Consider the following 18311-nt stretch of genomic DNA (forward strand, 5'->3'; position numbering starts at 1 on the left):
AATCGGAGTCGTGTATGACTTCGGAAATCAATTGATAGGGAGACAAAATGCATAAAATTTCAGGTGTCTGCTCGAAAATGAGAAAGCGCTGGATCTCGTATTCCGCACTTCTTCACGCGCTCTCTTTGCCAGACTAGTCGAGATTGGCTCTCAAAAGATGTCACAGCTTCAGGCAAAAGACGGAGAAACTTCCACTCAAGGTGTGGGAAATGACAAGGACGATTCCAAGTCTCTCAGTGCGAGTTTTCCATTCAATAGCAGCGCTGGACCACTGGCAGACATTGAGAAATCTGTTGAAAAGGATACTCATGCCACGAAACCGGACAAGCACCGCTACCCAGAATCAAATCTCAGCGAAGGCATCGTTGGCTGGGAAGGGCAAGATGACCCCGAGAATCCCCAAAACTTTCCCTCCAGTCGCAAATGGGGGTTGTTGGCGTTGATGGCCGGCATCACTTTCGTCTCGCCGCTCGCGTCCAGCATGCTATCACCCGCTATCGAGTATGTCGGGGCCGAATTCGGAGTCACCAACGAGGCTATACTTTCTTTTACTGTGAGCATCTACTTGTTAGGTTATTCAGTAAGTATCACCGCACCAGTATGTTTGAAAAGAAAGAGGTATACATCAGTACTGACTCAACATGCAGTTTGGTCCCCTCTTACTTGCGCCTCTAAGTGAGATCTACGGCCGACGAATTGTTCTCAGCAGTGCAAACTGGTTCTTCGTCGTATGGCAAATCGGTTGTGCCAAAGCCCCAAACATTGCAAGCTTGATTGTGTTTCGGCTTCTTTGCGGTGTGGGCGGCTCTGGGTGTTTGACTTTGGGAGCCGGCGTCATCGCCGACCTGTTTCCCATTGAGAGCCGTGGCTTGGCGACATCTCTCTGGAGCATGGGGCCTTTGCTAGGGCCTGTAGTCGGACCGATCTGTGGAGGATTCATCAGCGAGACTGTGGGCTGGCGCTGGGTGTTTTGGGTTCTCTTGATAGTTGGAGGAATAACCTCTGCTGGTATTGAGATACTCAATCGCGAGACCTACGCTCCCGTTCTCATTGAATGGAAGACAAAGCGCCTCGCAAAGGAGCTTGGCAGGGATGATCTCCACAGCGTTTATACAAAGGCGGGAGCCGATACATCTATCTTGTCGAAGCTGAGAGCAGGCATGGTACGGCCAATTCTCTTGTTCTGCAAGTCTCCCATCGTCTTTCTTCTCTCAACATATCTGGCTTTGGAGTATGGATTACTCTATCTTTTCTTCACTACCATTCCCTCTGTGTTCAAAGATAAATATGGCTTCTCAACTGGTTTATCAGGGCTGGCCTATTTGGGCATTGGCATCGGCTTCATGGCTGGATTGGTATTGACTGCCCTCACCAACGATCGGATCATGGCAAAAATGGCGCAGCGTAACGGCGGCAAATTCGAACCGGAAATGAGGCTGCCCATGATGATCTTTTACGCCGCCTTTTGTCCTATCAGCTTCTTCTGGTATGGTTGGACGGCTGACAAAGGTGTTCATTGGATTGTACCAATCATCGGCATGGTACCCTTTGGCTTCGGGTTGATGGGCTTATATCTCCCCATTCAAACGTATATCATCGACTCATACCCGACTCATGCGGCATCAGGTAGCGCTGCACTTGTCGCCTCTCGGTCGCTATTGGGCGCTCTGCTCCCACTTGCTGGTCCAAGGCTCTTTGCATCACTCGGCCTTGGATGGGGAAATTCCCTGTTAGGCTTCATTTCACTAGCATTCATTCCTGTCCCCATTCTATTTTCTAGATATGGAAAAACCATCCGTGAAAAGTATCCGGTGCAGCTCTAAGTGGCTGCATTTGACGAACCGATAACTGACGAGACCATTCGCCAAACCGGAGGTGCCATTTACTCCTCATGGTAAGGGACAAGTCCAAGATCAAATCAACAGAGATGCCTAAGGTCTGTCTGTTGATTTACAATTTTCAATTTCCACATAGAATCTTTTTGTCTATTTCATAATCATTTCTACTTCAGATGATCTATTGCTAAATTATAGAGTAGTGGTATTCATTATGATCGCATTACGATTATGTATTTACATTCGTCTACCATAGATCCGCTTATGAGCTTTTTTCTATTCATTAAACCATTAATCTCTGATAAACTCAATCGCTTGTTCTGGTTTCAAGGAGATGCATCTCATGGTCCCAAAGGGTCTTTGATTCAACTTGTTAGTATGTTTATTGTTTTACTATGCGAGTTTTACTAAAACTCAGGGTGTGGAATATTGCTTACCCAGTCAAATAAATCTTCCATCGTATCAATACTAAGCAGCTCGTAGATGGCATTTTGTGAAGACGTAAACTCGTCATCTTCCATATCATGTGTAGGACAAGGCTCTTGAGGCAATACGTCTGAGCTGCAGAGCTCCATTTGCCGAGATGAACTGGCTTCATCCGAACCTCGATTTTGTTTACAGATTCCCAGTCGACGTAGCATCACGACCAAAATCTTGGCAGCTGCATCAAACTCAAAAGAAATCCTCGGAGCACTCTTCCAGCTCTCATACAGACTTTTCAGCAACTGAACTAGCCGGTCAGAGTCCACAGGACTTGTTGACTCCTCTGCTTCCCTCCGATACACCAGCTCTAAGCATACCACCATTGCAGCCGTAAGTCCATCAGAAACACAGCGCGAGGCCTGAAACCAGAGTTTATGACGGTTCGAAGTTTTACGCGAATATACCTGGAAGATCTCGTTTTCTAGCTCCAGTATTCTTTCTGCCGCAGAAACGCACGTCTCTCGAAAAGATTGCGTTTGGAAGTCCGTTGATCTCTTTGTGAGAAATGGACGATGTAGGACACAGCAGGTACGCTGATATGTCATCTCCAAGTTAGATCTCCAAATGGCCATTTTTTCATCCGTGATTGACGACCCAGTTGATGCAATACGAAGGACCGTGGGGATACTGTCTCTGATAGCATTCAATTGTTCGCATAGGCTGGCAACTTTCTTAGGTTGAGATGCGAGATCAGGTGCTAAATCCGCAATATCGGCAGCCATAGATAATATCGAATTCATCTTTTCCATATATATAATTCTGTTGCAGGCCCTGGTAGCGATTCGAGCTGATGGCAGCTCTAGAGTGAAGGGGTCAAAGTCTTCGTCCAGCAAATTTCGAGGGCGTTTCGCATCCCCCAGTTGGCTGGGAACCACTCTGGGCAGCCCAGTCTCATACGCTACGACACAATCCGTCACCAAAAGCGTAAGCCATGCTCGTCGACGCATTTCTGCCTCGAAAATGGTTATCTGGTTATGGATTTGAGTGTCACGATGATATCCACTTACAATCGCCAGTCGCGACACTAGTCCTAGCAAAACAGAGACATCAGTCTTCAGATTATCAGTCCGCTCATACTCCATTCCCAGATAAACAACAGCCGCCTCAACCTTGTATTTTCCAGGAATCGCCATGTCCGATTTCGCCAAGAAAGCTGCGCTCTGAATACGATAAAACTCAAAATCACTGGGCAGACTCAAGCCTGCCACATTTGAGTCAGTGGTATGGTCCATCCATATACTGCAGCATAGAATTCCATAGAGCAGCGACAGCCAGGCTGGAGGGAAACTTTCGGGATTTTGCCAGAATTCCAAATACTGTCAATAGTTAGAAAGGGTGAGACTGTGTTCGGCGAGATCAATACCTCTTGTTTGAAGGTCGGAGCGTGTATAGTAACTGTTCAAATCGTCCAAATTAGATGAATGAACTGACCAGCATGATTGGAGGTGGTCTTACTCAGAAATGGTTCCGTAGAATCCAGACATCGATACACAAGCGCATCAGCGGTTTCTCGCGGTGGTAATTTTCCGAGATGTTCCATGAACAACGTGTCTTTGAAAAAGCCTGTGAGTAGCGCTGGGCCTTGGCAACTTCTTTGTTGCTTATTTTCCAAGCCGTCTTCAATATTGATGTTATATCTCACAAGCTCTGTAGTCTAAATGCAAGTTAGAAAATCCCAAGCGTGTAGCGAGTGCGTGAATGGAGTCCAATTCACAAGAGAAAACTGACAGCGTCGTTCATGATGGCCAGCCAATGACTTTGATTCGTAAAGAGAGTGTCGTTACTTGTCGGTGGCGATATACCACATCGAGATTCCGAGTCGAGCAAAGGTTTTGAACCCACTCGACATGATATTGTATCGGAGCCACTGCGCCGTGTGGTAGGACAAGGCAACTCAGCATCTCGCAATTCGGGCCAAGATAAATTTTTCTTGGATATTTCATCTTCCAAATGCCTGAGTCTTCCATCAAAGGAGCGTAAACGATCGTCAACTAAGAGGCGATCGTTAATTGTCGAACTGCCTGCATTATTTGCTGGAGCCGGCCTTTCACGACCGTATGCGCATGATGCTTCCCGATGTCGTTTCACGCAAGTTGCGCAGGGCTTTCTCCGGTCGCATTTCAACCTTGATAGATTAATATTACGAGTCCAATGAAATTTCTGTATTAGAAGTGATTGTTTCATACTTGTCTTTCCTGCAGGTGTTGCAAGACAGCAGCACTCGTGGCTTTTGGTGTCTGCGTTTCCGAGGTTGTTGGGAATTCTGAGATAACTGAGGCTCCATTGAATGCAAGGTATACAGCTTTCGTGTAACATCCGGATATACGCGCCCAAGATTATTTTATTCTTCTTCTTGCCAAGAGCCAGGTTCACGCATCGTACTACAGGCAGTTGAAACACCCAAACCCACGACGCTTATTGGACTGTCGGAAATCTCGGAGATCTCGGGTGCTATTTGTCATGGCGCGTCACTGGCTTAGGCAGAGTGAGAGAGAGAATAGACAGCGCCCGATCTCTTGCTGATTATTGTGCGTGTAACAGTCACGTTATATCTGCGTACTGATCACTTCAAGTGAGCGTGGTATGACTATGGCGATATAAAGTCCTGACGAGCCTTATTTTACTTCATTTCATCGATATTTGGTAGAGACTGTTCAGGCGTCCGGACTAACTAGGCACACATTTAGTTTTGGAGTAGGCAACACAAATATCGTAAAATATGTAAAGCATTAAGCTCAGCAGAATCAAAGAGAGCCTTCCGGAATTCTCTTTTGGATTGTCGCGAGATTCAGCGTAACTCCTCGCCGCAAAATGAACCGTTGAGAAAAAGATCACTACACAAACGCTTAGACCGCTACAGTTTGAACATCCTCCGACCTTGCAGAAAAGATAGGCCAGGCCCTGAGCAATGATAGGAACGTAGGTCGGACTAAAAACAATATTTAGTTTCAAAATCCCTTTGAGCTTTAGAGGGTGCAAGGGCAAGTACCGGATTTTTTCCTGGCCATATGCATAAAATGCACCTACGAGCGCGTTTCTTGCTCGTGCTGCTAGAGTCGTTGACTCATTGTTAGGAACAGCTAGGGGTGCATCGTAAGAGTGTTTGTGTTTCGATATGGACTCGTCTGCAGGCGAGTTTTCTTGTGGTATGTTTTTGCTCATCTGGATTGCTTGACGGATTTTTTTTTATCGTAAACTGAAGAGCAAGATCCTTCGGTGATGGTAATGCAACAGCGGTCTATGTAGGTTTCAAATGTCGTTTGTCGAAGGGTGAAAAATCTGAGGCAGCCGTAGCAGCTATGGCCATGCTCGGTACTGGCCGCGCTGCTTATATGTACGCTATTGAACAAGTGAAAGCAAACAAAATGGAATTTAGAATGCAATGGAGCGCTTTGGTAGCACTTGTTGGCGCGGAACGGCAGTTGTCGGAGGCAGCCAATGTGCACAGACATAAGCCCCATGCTTGCTACATCTAAATAGTATATGATGACGATTTTGGCGCTTGGACTCATCAACTTACCATAGTCTAAGGATGGGGCAGCTACCCATCTAGGATCTTGTATAAATTTGAAACCTATAAATTATGTTCATAAGAAACTAGATTCCTAGCGTTGAGGCTCTGGTTGCTGCTTGCCTCATCGGCTGATGCGCGGTAGCAAAATTACGCTCTGTTTAGGGTGGTCTAAATCTAGAAAGCAGAGTGACTAGGCCAAGTAGGCTGTATACATGTTTGCAGTTCTGAAACGATACGATGCTTACTCGTACAATAGCAGCCGAGGACGGATAGACACATTCATCCTGGGCTTTACTTTATAAATTGGCTTGTTTGCCAATAAAGAGCAAGACTGACACGGAGCAAATAAGTACACGGGGCACCACCCTGAGAGAACCATCTCTGCTGGCTAAACAAATGCTGAGGCCTATATAAGACTAGGACGTAAAAGTGAGGTATCGTGTGGAATACATGTAGAGAGCATAAAATAACCCATATCGCCCAGTTGAAAATATCTCTCGTCTCCTCCTTCGCAGGCTTCATCAAAAATCCCCAACACCATACAATACTCGTCAATATGAGATTTCTGTACACTCTCGTGGCGCTTTTGGTCGGCCAGGCTGCGGTGGCAATACCTATTACCCATGCTGGGATGGACCTGATTAACCACAGCGTCAATCCTCAGTACGATGTAGTCGCTGCTTTGGATTCGCGCGAGCTGGAGAAGCGTACCACCTGCCAAACTGTCAATCATGTCATCCGAACCATTGGAACTAGCAGAAATCTGTAAGTTTAGGCTCTCCAAGTGGCATCTTTCTTCTGACCAATCATACGTAGCGTAACATTCTATACCCTGGCAACGATTCTTGCACGACAAGTATGCGAATACGTCAATGGTTACAAATGCCTCGAACTGTCAAATATTATTGTACTGGCCCTCAACCTCATCTATTCCGCTGCGTCTCACTACTCCGGTGCTCAGGCAGAGATCCTCTCAGGCGCTCGGAAACGAAACTATGGCGATATACACACTGGCTACGTGGACGAATGTGATCGGCAGCAACGGCAATAACTTGACATATGACGCCATCTCGAGTCTGTCATTGATAGCGGAGAAGAAATCCTTCAACGACGAGACGGCGACCCGGCCTTGGTGAGCCGCGTTCTCCTCGCTGGTCTCACGGGCTCTCACAGCCCTAATACCAAGCAGGACATCATCGTTAACCACTTTGCTGATGGTAACACGTTGTTGCATTTGCCAATCGGTGAGAGCTCCACTGACAATCGAGGTAAACGTGTGCCTCCAGGCTCAGGCTTCAAAATATCCTATGTAAGTAAAATGTAAGTTTTGGGCTATAGCGTGCTCATACTAACATGTGTTTCTTTAGACTACAAGGTCCAAATCCAGGCTCTCATACTCTAAGCAGCAGGAAATGTCAGGCTTTATTGCTGCCGCATGGGCAGCCGCAAGCGAGGCGTATGACATGACTGATTTCATTGGCCTTGCTCAAGACGGTTATAATGTCAACTTTTACTATCGAGTTATTCCTGAAGTTCGAGGCTTTGGGCTCAATTACGAATCTGTGGATATATGTGGAGGAATGGGTGATTTTCTATTCGGAAAGGCTTAGTATGGCAGACATATAAACAGGGCTGCATCGTCACCATTATGGATACATATAGAAATAGGGAACTTCTTTATTGCTTTGCGGTTGGGTGATTGACAGTGCAACTTTTGATTCCAACTGTTGCCACTGTTTACAAATTGGCTTTCCCCCCATTTATTCCTTCTCTCTCATTTTAATCTTTCTTCAAGGCTACTCTCAGCCATCCTTACAGCACGGCACATTCTTGAGTTCCCAAACGGAAAGAAGACAATTAGGCATCCTAGAATTTCTTGGCCCACTTCAAGTCTTTAAAGTCTTCAGAGCTGGCAACACGCACACGAGATCCGCGAATTGCAGGGTTAGAAAGGATACCCTCGTAGACAGAAGCAAACTCAGTGCTGCTTGAGACGCCATGCGCTGCAGCATCCTCATCCACTTCAACACGAAACATCAAATACACCTCATTCACACGCACATTTGTTTTCTCATTCTCACGGGAGGCTGCCGTGGTCATGGAGAATAAGGGGCCTTGTGTCATAGCTGGCAGCCCAAAGATGGCCAGTTCACCCTGCGCGCCCGTGCAGATAGTCCATGTACTATCGGGGTGGTTTTGCTCGTACAAATAGTCGATTGTGTCTCGATAGGCAACTAGAGTATTGATTACATTAGAAGACGAATATGAAGCATGCTCCATTTGGAAACCTACAAAAGTTGGCTTCAAAGCCCATGTTCATGTTTTTACGAAGCCTCTCAGTGGTAATATCTTTGAGAGCAACGTCGGTGTATTCGCCACCCACTGGACATTAAAATGTCAATTAGCAAGACGCATATTAGTTCCATTGGAACGAATGAGAACTAACCGCAAGTATATACATGCTGAAAGGCTGGTAATTTGCCAGCTTTAACCTGGTCAACTACGCTCTTGACTCCCGTGTCTGATGTAACATCTGCTTCAACAACAGTAATGCCCTCAGATGTTCCCGCGTGCTTGTAAAGCTTGTTAGCCGAAGCCTGGTTACGGACTATAGCCAGGACTTGACGTCCAGAGTGTAGGGCACCCTTGACGGCGGCCACGCCAATATTGCCAGTGGCTCCAATTACTAGCACGCGCTCGGTCATGATGAATGAAATTTGGAAGTTTAATATTGCGTTTTCGAAATGGAGAGATTGATGGATAATAGCGAATAATTGCTGTGACTTTCTTCAATTAAATACATCGTCAAACCTCAGTAAATAAAACTATATATTCTCTCTCTCCCAGTTTCACAGTTCCATACTGGACAGCGACGGTCAACAACGAAGTCCGAACAGAGCTCGAATTGATGCAGTCGAGAAACAGAAAGACAACTCGGTATTTTGTCAAGCCCGAACGCCGCGCAGATTACAAACATCGGTAGATCGCCTGCCGACGGAAGTGGGTACCCCGAACAGTTTGAATCAGGCGACACTGGTTCTGCCTGATGCCTCTCATTGGGTGCATCTGGATATTCTGTAACTGTATAGACCGCGCACTCTTGGCAGGATTATGTTTCTATTTGATGCTCGCTTGGCGAGTCATTCCGATAGATGCGCCACATACCTCACGTATAGTGCCATGAGCTAACAATACAGCATGGTTCTTGATCCTTCGCTTCAATCAGGCTGTGTATTTATAATGCACCAGCCACTATGCTACACGATTACTAATTCTATAAACGAGAAAAAGATCAATTTACTGCTCGCAATGACAGTCGAGGACTCGTAAAATGAATGGAGGCATAAGCCAACCAGCTTGAAGCTGCTAACCCTAGTGCTCGAGAAGCCCAGCCAACCCACTCATTAGTGGGGAGAAGAAAGGAAAGATTGCCAACTATACCATGACATTACCTCCAAACTTGGTGCTGTCTAGTGTCTTCTGTCTCTTGATGTTTAGATACGCTTTGCGTATCGGGCTCGGTTGTCGGTAGCCAAAACCTCCGACAAGTGTTATCACAAGTAAACCGTTCTATTCGCTCTCGGCCAGAGTGGACTTAAACAGCGGACATTAGCGTTATTTCCAAGATTGGTAATAGGAGTTTGAGTGCGAAAGAAGCGCGCGCATAGGAAGTTAGTCTATATATAAATGAAAGTGATGACTTTCGTTGAATATTACTGCTACCCAATATCTCATCGAATTTAACCTGAAAAGACTAAAAAAAAGAAAGAAAGCATATCCACAACCATGTCGAACCCCAGCGTAATCATCTTTGGCGCCACTGGCAGCATTGGCTCTATAGCTGCTCGAGTGGCCAATGAGCAAGGAGCCAAAGTCTTTCTTGCCTTACGAGATGTCAACAAACCCATCCCCGGACTCAGCCCAGATCAAGAGCGAGAGCGCGGATTCGAAAGACTACAAGCCGACCTCACGGACGTAGAGAGCATCAAGGCTGCTGTGACCAAGTCAGGGGCCAAACACGCCTTTATCTATCTCATGTTTGGAGTTACAGACGGCATGCGCTCAGTCATCGAGACGCTGAAATCTGCCGGCATCGAGTTCGTCGTCTTCCTCAGCAGTTCGAGCGTTACAAGCCAAAGCGTCGCCAAAGGAGGCGACCTCAAGGCCGTGCCGCCGTCCGACTTCATCGCCTTTTCCCACGCCCAGGTCGAGATTAACCTCCAAAACACATTCGGAAAAAGCGGCTACGTGGCTGTGCGGCCTTCCTATTTCGCGTCCAACACATTGCAATGGCGCTCCATGGTCCGCGCTGGTGAGGTGAAGCTGGTGGCACCAAACGTGTCTTTTGACTACATCGCGTCGTCCGACATCAGCCGCGTATGTGCAGGATTCCTCGTTCGTGGCGCAAAGTCTCCTGATGGTTCGCCCAGCCCATCATTTGTGACGCTGTGTGGACCGCAAATGCTGTCTCAGAGAGACGCTCTGACTGCTATCGGCAAGGCCATCGGCAAGGAGCTCGCACTCAAGGCCATAAATGAAGAGGATGAGGGCGTCGAGGTGTTCAAGACCAATGGGATTCCGGAAACCATTGCCAGAGACCTTGTGAAGAAGTTGCTTTCTCGAACAAATGGCGAGGATCGTCTCTATGCGGACGATCTGTACGCAGAAGCAGTCGCTAATGTGCAAAAGTACGGCGGACAGTCTCCCACGGGCTTTGCTCAATGGGCTAGTGAGAACAAAGAGAAATTTCTGTAAGGAAATTTGAAAAAGGCAAGAATTGAGTAGGGCAATAATAAAGATTATATATAGATAAATACTATCTTGTGTTCTACTCCCATTCTAGAAACTTCTTGCCCATTTGCTGTTTCTGTCGCAGCTAGGTCAAGCTCCCAGGAATGAACCGCTGTATACGAATAAAACGTCTATAAGTCAAAGCGGCTCTACGCTGCCCCGTCTGGCGCTATGCTTATGCTTATGAGTCTTGCCACAATCCCTGGTGGTGTCCGTCGGAGGATTTAGCCTTATTTTCAGGTCCTCGACCCCCACGACGACAAAGCGAATCAGGTAGGCAAGGGATGCTCGATCTGGTCAACCATCGCCACAGACCCCACTTGAGAATAGTAATCATAAAGGCACAACAACTATTGACTGCCGCGTAAATATGGCGATATCCGCGACTACCGATTTTAGTGTGTTGGAGGGTACAAAACCTTTCGCTGTCTAGTGCAAAGTCGCGTTGAAAGTGGTCCAGTACTGAAAGGAGTGGTAAGAAGCTCTTATAAACTAGGCATATATAAACAACAACTCGCAACGAAAAGCAGGAACGATAAGAAATACAATGTTATTCACGTTTTTACAAATTATATAAAGCCTAATCAATCCACAAGAAATGAGAGAGATGAGTATACCTTGCCTCTTATCATAGCAAGAAAAAAATAAATAGAACAATCCTCTCCAGAGATCCTCTATCTCTTATCACGGCAAGGGAAAACAAATGGAATTATGTTCCCCAAACCTAGATATAGTGCTTTGTAATCTCGGGGTAAGGTAACGTCGTACGCTCCCGGAATCTATTGATACGATGCAGAATCGATATCGTTTCTATATTGCTTCTATTAATAGCATTATCTTCGGGAGACTCGGTCAGCTGTTATCGTGAAGATAAAGCATGGAACAGAGTCCATGCAGCCCTCGGGCACTTTACAGCACTACAATAGAAGGAGTGTAAATTATGTGTGACTTGAAGCACATTAGCATGTCGAGTTTAATAGAGCTGCGGTACTCCGATTCGCTGCGCCGAGACTTTCGTGCAACAAGGCATTATCGTTGATCCTGCCTTAGTACAATTCTGAGGGGGCCTAGAAGAGCAAGTTCTCAATCCTCTTATGCGATAAACATATCCATTAACTATCTGTCTTTTCTTATTTTCGGAGATCCGTGATCACGCAAAGTCTTGGAGGTGGTAAGGAAGTTACACTGCGTTAATATGATGCTGATGGGGGCTAGAAGAGCAAGTTCTTCGGAGCAACTAACTAACCGACGTATAAAAGGAAAGATAGTGATTACACGATATCACAGTTGATGTTTTGCTATATAAATACCGATGTCACTTCTGTTTTTAATGGATGTAGACAATGCCATAGCTCCAGATAATTTTCTTATTTCTTTAGAGACCACCGCCAATATCACAGTCTAGTCTGAGGAAACAACACCAGCCATGTCAGATGCTACTCCTTCATCGGATTCAACTTCAACTCCCTCACTCATCCATTCGAGAGAGCTGAAGCTTGTCTTCTTCAGCAACGAGTTTCCCCATGACGACAGGAAGACGCTGATAAGGCGTCTTCTCGCCCACAGCAAAGGCAAGCAGTATCCTATTCTTGCGCGGTTCATCCATGAAGCCACATTGGCGCTTCGTGAAGAGGTTCGCCAGCTTCCCACGTTACTGCGAGAACTGATTCCGCATTTTGAATGCATCTTTGACCTGGCCGATGAAGCAAAACACATCGAGGGGTCATTTGGTTGCTCCATTGACGAGGTTCTGCTCTGTGCTGTGCAGTTGGCCACTTTCATCGGCTACTACGAGGATGGAAAAGACAACTATGATTTCCACAGCGTGGATGCCTGCCTAGCTGGACTGGGTTCCGGGCTTTTGATGACGGCAGCAGTGTCTCTTGCGCCAACGCTTGGCGATCTACCTGTTGTTGGAGCCGAAGTGATTCGTGTAGCCTTCCGGCTGGTTGTTCTTGTCGATCAGGTATCGCAGAACCTACAGCCAAAGCCCGCTGAAGGTACTGGAGATAGCTGGGCCTATATAGTACCGGGAGTCGGGGCTGAAGATGCTCAGAAGGAGCTTGATGCTTTCCATGCAATCGAGGTATGTTGCTGGCTTCTCAATTACTCTATCCACCTCCCTGTATCGCCATTATGGGAAACATCTGCTAACAAGAAACATATAGCACACGCCAGAGGCTAGTAAGATCTTCATCAGCGCCATAAGCCGCACCTCAGTCATCGTCAGCGGCCCACCAGCACGGCTCAAGCACCTCTTTTCGGTATCCAACTTCTTCCGCAGCCATGACTTGTCGGTGATGCCAGTATATGGCGGTCTGGGCCACGCACCCCACGTATTCAACTCTGCGCATACCGACCAAGTCGTGAACACTCCCTCAATGGAGCTCCTCGACGCGCGCTATTCGCCTGGTGTCCCCATCTTCTCCATCTCAACAGGCGAGCCGTTCTCGGCCAGCAGCGCCAGTGAGCTCTTCCGAAACATAGTTGATGACCTTCTTGTAGGGCTCATTCAGTTCGACAAGGTCATCGAGGGCATCCTGCAAAAGGCCAAAGACTTGGAGGCGACAGAATGTCAGATGCTCATCTTTCGCACATCGTTTCCCGTGCGAGATCTGCTCAAGGCAATCCAAGAACAAGAACAGCAGGGCTTGAGCATTCTACGAGCCTCGGTGCGAGACTTGATTCCGTGGGTGAGTGAGGCTGCAACGTCACAAAAGACTCAGGACACCTCGCAGTCCAAAATTGCCATTGTTGGGATGGCATGCCGATTGCCCGCAGGAGCAACTGATACCGAAAAGTTCTGGGAGATCCTAGACGCTGGGCTGGATGTCCACCGCAAGATCCCGGCAGACCGCTTCAACGTCGATACGCACTACGATCCTACAGGGAAACGCATGAACACGAGCTTCACGCCGTACGGCTGTTTCATCGATGAACCGGGTCTCTTCGATGCGGCTTTCTTCAATATGTCGCCCCGTGAAGCCCAACAGACAGACCCAATGCAGCGGTTGGTCATTGCCACGGCCTATGAAGCTCTTGAACGAGCCGGATACGTTGCCAACCGTACCGAATCGTCAAAGTCAGAGCGTGTGGGCTCTTTCTACGGACAGGCCAGCGACGATTACCATGAGGTTAACTCAGGCCAGGAAATCGGCACCTACTTTGTAACCGGAGGATGTCGAGCTTTTGGACCGGGACGAATCAACTACTTCTTCAAGTTCGCCGGGCCCAGCTACAGCGTTGATACTGCCTGTTCGTCCGGTCTGGCAACTATTCACGTATGTTTAATCATTTCTCTTTTCACTCTCTATTTCATACAGATGCTGATATTCTTTCATAAACTAGCTCGCGTGTAACTCTCTCTGGAATGGCGACACAGACATGGCAGTGGCCGGCGGCACAAACGTCCTCACCAACTCAGACGGCTTTGCTGGACTAAGCAGCGGCCACTTTTTATCCAAGACTCCCAACGCGTGCAAGACGTGGGATAGCGAGGCTGACGGCTATTGCCGCGCTGATGGTGCAGTTTCGTTGGTGTTGAAGAGGCTCGAAGACGCCGAGGCCGACAACGACAACATCCTCGGCGTGATTCTCGCCGCAGGAACCAACCATTCCGCTGAGGCTATCTCCATTACGCATCCCCATGCTGGCCACCAAGCTGATCTCACTCGAGCATTGCTGCGAAAAGCGGCTGTGGACCCGCTGGATATCAGCTACATCGAAATGCACGGCACTGGGACACAGGCCGGCGATGCGCAAGAGATCCAGTCTGTATGCAACGTCTTTGCGCCCTTGACAACTCGCCGCCGCTCATCCAAGCAGCCACTCTTTATCGGCGCAGTCAAATCCAATATCGGCCACGGTGAGGCAGTTGCAGGTACAACGGCGCTGCTCAAAGTACTGTTGATGTTCGAAAAGGGGGCCATCCCGAAGCACGTCGGCATCAAGGGCGTGATCAACCCAGGCTTCCCCAATGATCAGGAGATGCAGCGCAGGAACCTCCACATTCCCTATGAAAAAGTGTCGTGGCAGAGAAATCCTGAGCGCAAGCGTGTCGCCGTCGTTAATAACTTTGGAGCATCCGGCGGCAACTCCAGCCTCATCATCGAGGAGCCTCCGTTGCGCGAAAAGGCAGAGAAGGGTGATCCCCGCGCAGCCCACCTCATCGTGGTCTCAGCCAAGGGCAAGGTATCGCTCAAAGGTAACCTGGAACGCTTGGTCGCTTACATGGACGCGCATCCGGATGTTTTGATGGCTGATCTGGCTTATACTACAACCGCACGGCGCCAACATCACAACCATCGTGTAGCCATTTCTGTACCCGTGTCATCGCCAGATGTCATGGTATCTGCCTTGAAAAAGCAACTTATTGCACACATAGAGTCGGCAGATACACACAAGCCCATCCCGCCAACAGGTTCCCCGCGGGTGGTGTTTGCATTTACAGGCCAAGGGGCTTCCCATCGGTCAATGGATCTCGGGCTGTTTCGCGAATCACCAGTCTTCCGCGAGCACATCCTCCATCTCGACTCGCTGGTGCAAGGCCAGGGCTTCCCATCCATCATCCCCGTCATCGACGGCAGCTATCCACAGGACCATGGGCATTCCCCCATCAGGACACATCTCACTCTCGTCTGCATCGAGATTGCCCTTGCCAAGTACTGGAACTCGCTCGGAGTATATCCTCATGTGGTTGTCGGCCACAGCTTAGGCGAGTATGCTGCGTTACATGTTGCCGGTGTTCTCTCAGCCGCCGACGCCATCTTCCTGGTCGGCAGCCGTGCCATTCTCTTGGAGCAGAAGTGTACCAGTGGCAGCCATAAGATGTTGGCCGTGAAAGCACCACTTGATATGATAAGTGAGATAGCTAAAGCCAAAGGCTTGCCCTTTGAAGTCTCATGTATCAATGGACCCAGTGATACGGTTCTCAGTGGGCCGAGGGCTGATATGGACGCCTTGGCTGCTGCTCTGCAGGAATCCGGCCCAGATGGTCCCGGGCTCAAGTGCTCTCTTCTGGATATAGCCTTTGCTTTCCACTCATCCCAGACAGACTCAATGTTGGATGAATATGAGGATTTGGCTAGCAAGGGTGTGATTTACCATGCACCCACCATTCCAATTATATCGCCGCTGCTGGGCCGCTGTATCTTTGACGAAAAGACGGTCAACGCAAATTACCTGCGCCGTGCAGCTCGTGAGCCTGTTCATTTCGTCGCCGGCATCAAAGCTGCGCACCACGCTAGACTTATTGACAAGTCAATGGCGTGGATCGAGATTGGACCCCATCCTGTATGCCTCGGCCTGGCCCGCAGTATCTTGGCCGACTCGTTCTCTTTGCCAGTCGCTGCACCGTCCATGCGCCGGAGCGAAGACGACTGGAAGACATTGAGTCACTCCTTGGGCCTGCTGTATAGTGCTGGTGTGCCACTGCGCTTTGATGAGTTCCATCGTCCATTCGAGCCTTTGTTGCGTCTTCTTGACCTACCGACGTATGCATGGAATGATAAGAACTACTGGCTCCAGTACAATGGTGATTGGGCCCTTTCTAAGGGTAACACTTTCTACGACGAGGAGAAGAAGCAGTTACTGCTGCAACAACAGACGATAACTACGGTGGTGCCTCCACGTTCCAGCCTTCGAACGTCGCTAGTTCATGAGGTTGTAGAAGAGGCGTTTGACGGCTCTGCTGGACGTGTTGTTGTGCATTCTGATTTGATGCAGCCTGATTTCTTGAAAGCTGCACGAGGTCATCAGATGAATGGAGCTGGTGTAGTCACGTCGGTAAGTATACTCATAGATCTGTTGTCGAAATGAAGATACTAACCTTTCTGTTCCACAACTTCCAGTCTATCCATGCAGACATTGCCTTTACCCTTGGCAAATACCTCTATGAGAACCTGCGACCACAGGCAAAAGCGGGAGGTACTACTCTCGACATGGAGGTATACAATATGTCTGTACGCGAGGGCATAGTAGCCCAGAAGAACACGAATGTGCCGCAGATGATTCAGGTGTCCATCTCCACCTCCAACATCGACTTAGGGGTAGCCAACCTCGAATGGCATAATCTCACATCTGATGCTTCCGCGCTCGCCGATGAAGAGCCCATAGTGACGGCCCAGGTCCGCTACGGGTCTTCAGCCGACAACCTTGTTAGCTGGATGCCGATGTCACATTTGGTACAAAGCCGTATCGACGCCCTTCAACATCTCGCTGAGATTGGCGTAGCCAACAAGTTGTCCCACAGTATGGCATACCTCCTCTTCTCCAACAACCTGGTCCACTACGCAGACGAGTACCGGGGCATGCAGTCGGTGGTGATGCACGAGCTCGAGGGATTCGCCGAGGTGACGCTCAAGACCAAGTCCAGCGGCGTCTGGACTGTTCCGCCATTCTTCATCGACAGCGTTGCCCACTTGGCGGGTTTCGTGATGAACGTGTCCGACGCCATAGACACTCGCACCAACTTTTGCGTCACCCCTGGCTGTGGATCATTGCGAATCGCTCGCCCACTCGTTGCCGGGGCCAAGTATCAATCCTATGTCAAGATGATTCCGACCGCTAAGGACCCAACCGTCTATCTCGGTGACGTTTACATCTTGCAGGAGGGCGAGATCATTGGCCTTGTTCGCGCCATCAAGTTCCGCCGCTATCCTCGAGTGCTACTCAACCGATTCTTCTCGCCGCCCGACATTAAGAACGGCGATACTGTCACTACTGCGGCCCATAGTACTGTATCATCAAAGCCTGTCGTGTCAAAGCCTGTCATATCGAAGCCTATGGTATCGATACATAACATATCAAAGTCTGACGTCGCTGCTGCCAAAGTTGTCGTGACAGAAGTTCAGTTGGACAACGAAGAGGAGCAATCGCTAAACATACCAGTACAGACTCCAATAGTCGTTGCTCATGCCTCTGTCCCTATGCCTATCCCCGTCTCCACGATGACTCCAGTTATGGCGGCGCCACCCGCGGCGGACAGCACAGCTAGCAAAGCCATGGCGCTTTTAGCCGATGAATCAGGCCTTGACCCAGCTGATCTGACTGATGATGCCAACTTTATGCATCTCGGAGTAGACAGCCTGATGAGCCTCGTCATTGCTGAGAAGTTTCGGGAGGAGCTCGGCGTTGTGGTAAATGGCAGCTTATTCTTGGAGTATCAGACGGTGGGAGATTTGCGTGCGTGGTTAGTCGAGTACTACAGCTAAAGCAGCAAGTATTTTGTAAGAGTGAGCAAGATGTTGTTTATCAGCTACACATTTAAATTTTGCTATGCATTTGTTTGTCTCTTTGCCGCTTTGATCTTGGTGTTCATCCTCAATGTATAGGTCAAGATGTCTGAAGTATCAGTGTGAGGTTCAAATCGAGTGCAATTGGAATCTTTCACGTTTTCTAAATTTTGTACAGAGTTCATTCTCTATTCATACTAAGTTTACATAAGTAGGTAAGAGTAAATTCTGAAGTGGCAGTTCAAAGTTGTGGGACAACATTTACCAGTTCTTTCTTAATATTAGGCGGATGCACAGATAAACCTCTCTCATTGTTAAATACATGATGCAGCAGTAGCAATAGTGGCAGCAGCAATAGCATGGAATCAATACGTATAGCCTATGGAGCCCATATCTGGAGCGCCGAATAACATATGTGGGGTGCCGGATGGTTTTCTCGTTAAGAAGCTGTCAACG

General features: G+C 48.3%; 6 protein-coding genes across 7 annotated transcripts; 4 read left to right on the plus strand and 2 right to left on the minus strand.

Annotated features, from left to right (window-relative positions):
• Nucleotides 1–157: 157 nt before the first annotated feature.
• Nucleotides 158–1823, plus strand: TrAtP1_013129 (uncharacterized protein; the record flags this gene model as incomplete). The annotated part of the gene is made up of 2 exons (XM_014088341.1): nucleotides 158–580; nucleotides 648–1823. The coding sequence occupies 2 exons, from the start codon at nucleotides 158–160 to the stop codon at nucleotides 1821–1823; spliced, it is 1599 nt and encodes a 532-aa protein (XP_013943816.1).
• TrAtP1_013130 (uncharacterized protein) lies at nucleotides 1408–5773 on the minus strand. 2 transcript variants are annotated; one of them, XM_014088758.2, is made up of 7 exons: nucleotides 5308–5773; nucleotides 4505–5247; nucleotides 4047–4443; nucleotides 3774–3972; nucleotides 3682–3713; nucleotides 2273–3634; nucleotides 1408–2193 (listed from the first exon to the last, which is right to left on the minus strand). In XM_014088758.2, the coding sequence occupies exons 2-7, from the start codon at nucleotides 4600–4602 to the stop codon at nucleotides 2143–2145; spliced, it is 2139 nt and encodes a 712-aa protein (XP_013944233.2). In that variant the 5' UTR covers nucleotides 4603–5247; nucleotides 5308–5773; the 3' UTR covers nucleotides 1408–2142. The 2 variants fall into 2 exon arrangements, with proteins under 2 accessions (XP_013944233.2, XP_065971900.1); XM_066115800.1 differs by having other exon boundaries at nucleotides 4047–5247.
• Nucleotides 5774–6388: 615 nt separating this feature from the next.
• TrAtP1_013131 (uncharacterized protein) lies at nucleotides 6389–7442 on the plus strand (the record flags this gene model as incomplete). The annotated part of the gene is made up of 4 exons (XM_066115801.1): nucleotides 6389–6597; nucleotides 6649–6850; nucleotides 6908–7141; nucleotides 7200–7442. The coding sequence occupies 4 exons, from the start codon at nucleotides 6389–6391 to the stop codon at nucleotides 7440–7442; spliced, it is 888 nt and encodes a 295-aa protein (XP_065971901.1).
• A 45-nt stretch (nucleotides 7443–7487) lies between these two features.
• TrAtP1_013132 (uncharacterized protein) lies at nucleotides 7488–8632 on the minus strand. Its single transcript, XM_014088760.2, has 3 exons — nucleotides 8279–8632; nucleotides 8125–8214; nucleotides 7488–8066 (listed from the first exon to the last, which is right to left on the minus strand). The coding sequence occupies exons 1-3, from the start codon at nucleotides 8535–8537 to the stop codon at nucleotides 7699–7701; spliced, it is 717 nt and encodes a 238-aa protein (XP_013944235.1). The 5' UTR covers nucleotides 8538–8632; the 3' UTR covers nucleotides 7488–7698.
• A 927-nt stretch (nucleotides 8633–9559) lies between these two features.
• Nucleotides 9560–10669, plus strand: TrAtP1_013133 (uncharacterized protein). Its single transcript, XM_014088280.2, has one exon. The coding sequence runs from the start codon at nucleotides 9619–9621 to the stop codon at nucleotides 10585–10587; it is 969 nt and encodes a 322-aa protein (XP_013943755.2). The 5' UTR covers nucleotides 9560–9618; the 3' UTR covers nucleotides 10588–10669.
• Nucleotides 10670–12049: 1380 nt separating this feature from the next.
• Nucleotides 12050–17834, plus strand: TrAtP1_013134 (Type I Iterative PKS; the record flags this gene model as incomplete). Its single annotated transcript, XM_066115802.1, has 4 exons — nucleotides 12050–12709; nucleotides 12792–13904; nucleotides 13972–16407; nucleotides 16473–17834. 4 exons carry the CDS (start codon nucleotides 12050–12052, stop codon nucleotides 17832–17834), a joined length of 5571 nt encoding a protein of 1856 aa, XP_065971902.1.
• Between the last annotated feature and the right edge of the window lie 477 nt (nucleotides 17835–18311).

The sequence above is a fragment of the Trichoderma atroviride genome, chromosome 7 (assembly GCF_020647795.1).
Source record: "Trichoderma atroviride chromosome 7, complete sequence".
Classification (NCBI taxonomy): domain Eukaryota; kingdom Fungi; phylum Ascomycota; class Sordariomycetes; order Hypocreales; family Hypocreaceae; genus Trichoderma; species Trichoderma atroviride.

What these genes read in the sequence shown, in the direction of transcription:
- TrAtP1_013130 (XM_066115800.1), bottom strand. Translation starts at nt 4,634, where the DNA reads ATGTTACACGAAAGCTGTATACCTTGCATTCAATGGAGCCTCAGTTAT. An exon ending in TGGCCATCATGAACGACGCT is followed by an intron (nt 3,973 to 4,046) that starts GTCAGTTTTCTC and finishes ACTTGCATTTAG; the next exon opens with ACTACAGAGCTTGTGAGATA. An exon ending in CTCCGACCTTCAAACAAGAG is followed by an intron (nt 3,635 to 3,681) that starts GTATTGATCTCG and finishes AACTATTGACAG; the next exon opens with TATTTGGAATTCTGGCAAAA.
- TrAtP1_013132 (XM_014088760.2), bottom strand. Translation starts at nt 8,537, where the DNA reads ATGACCGAGCGCGTGCTAGTAATTGGAGCCACTGGCAATATTGGCGTG. An exon ending in TCAGCATGTATATACTTGCG is followed by an intron (nt 8,215 to 8,278) that starts GTTAGTTCTCAT and finishes TTTAATGTCCAG; the next exon opens with TGGGTGGCGAATACACCGAC. An exon ending in GGGCTTTGAAGCCAACTTTT is followed by an intron (nt 8,067 to 8,124) that starts GTAGGTTTCCAA and finishes TCAATACTCTAG; the next exon opens with TTGCCTATCGAGACACAATC.
- TrAtP1_013133 (XM_014088280.2), top strand. Translation starts at nt 9,619, where the DNA reads ATGTCGAACCCCAGCGTAATCATCTTTGGCGCCACTGGCAGCATTGGC.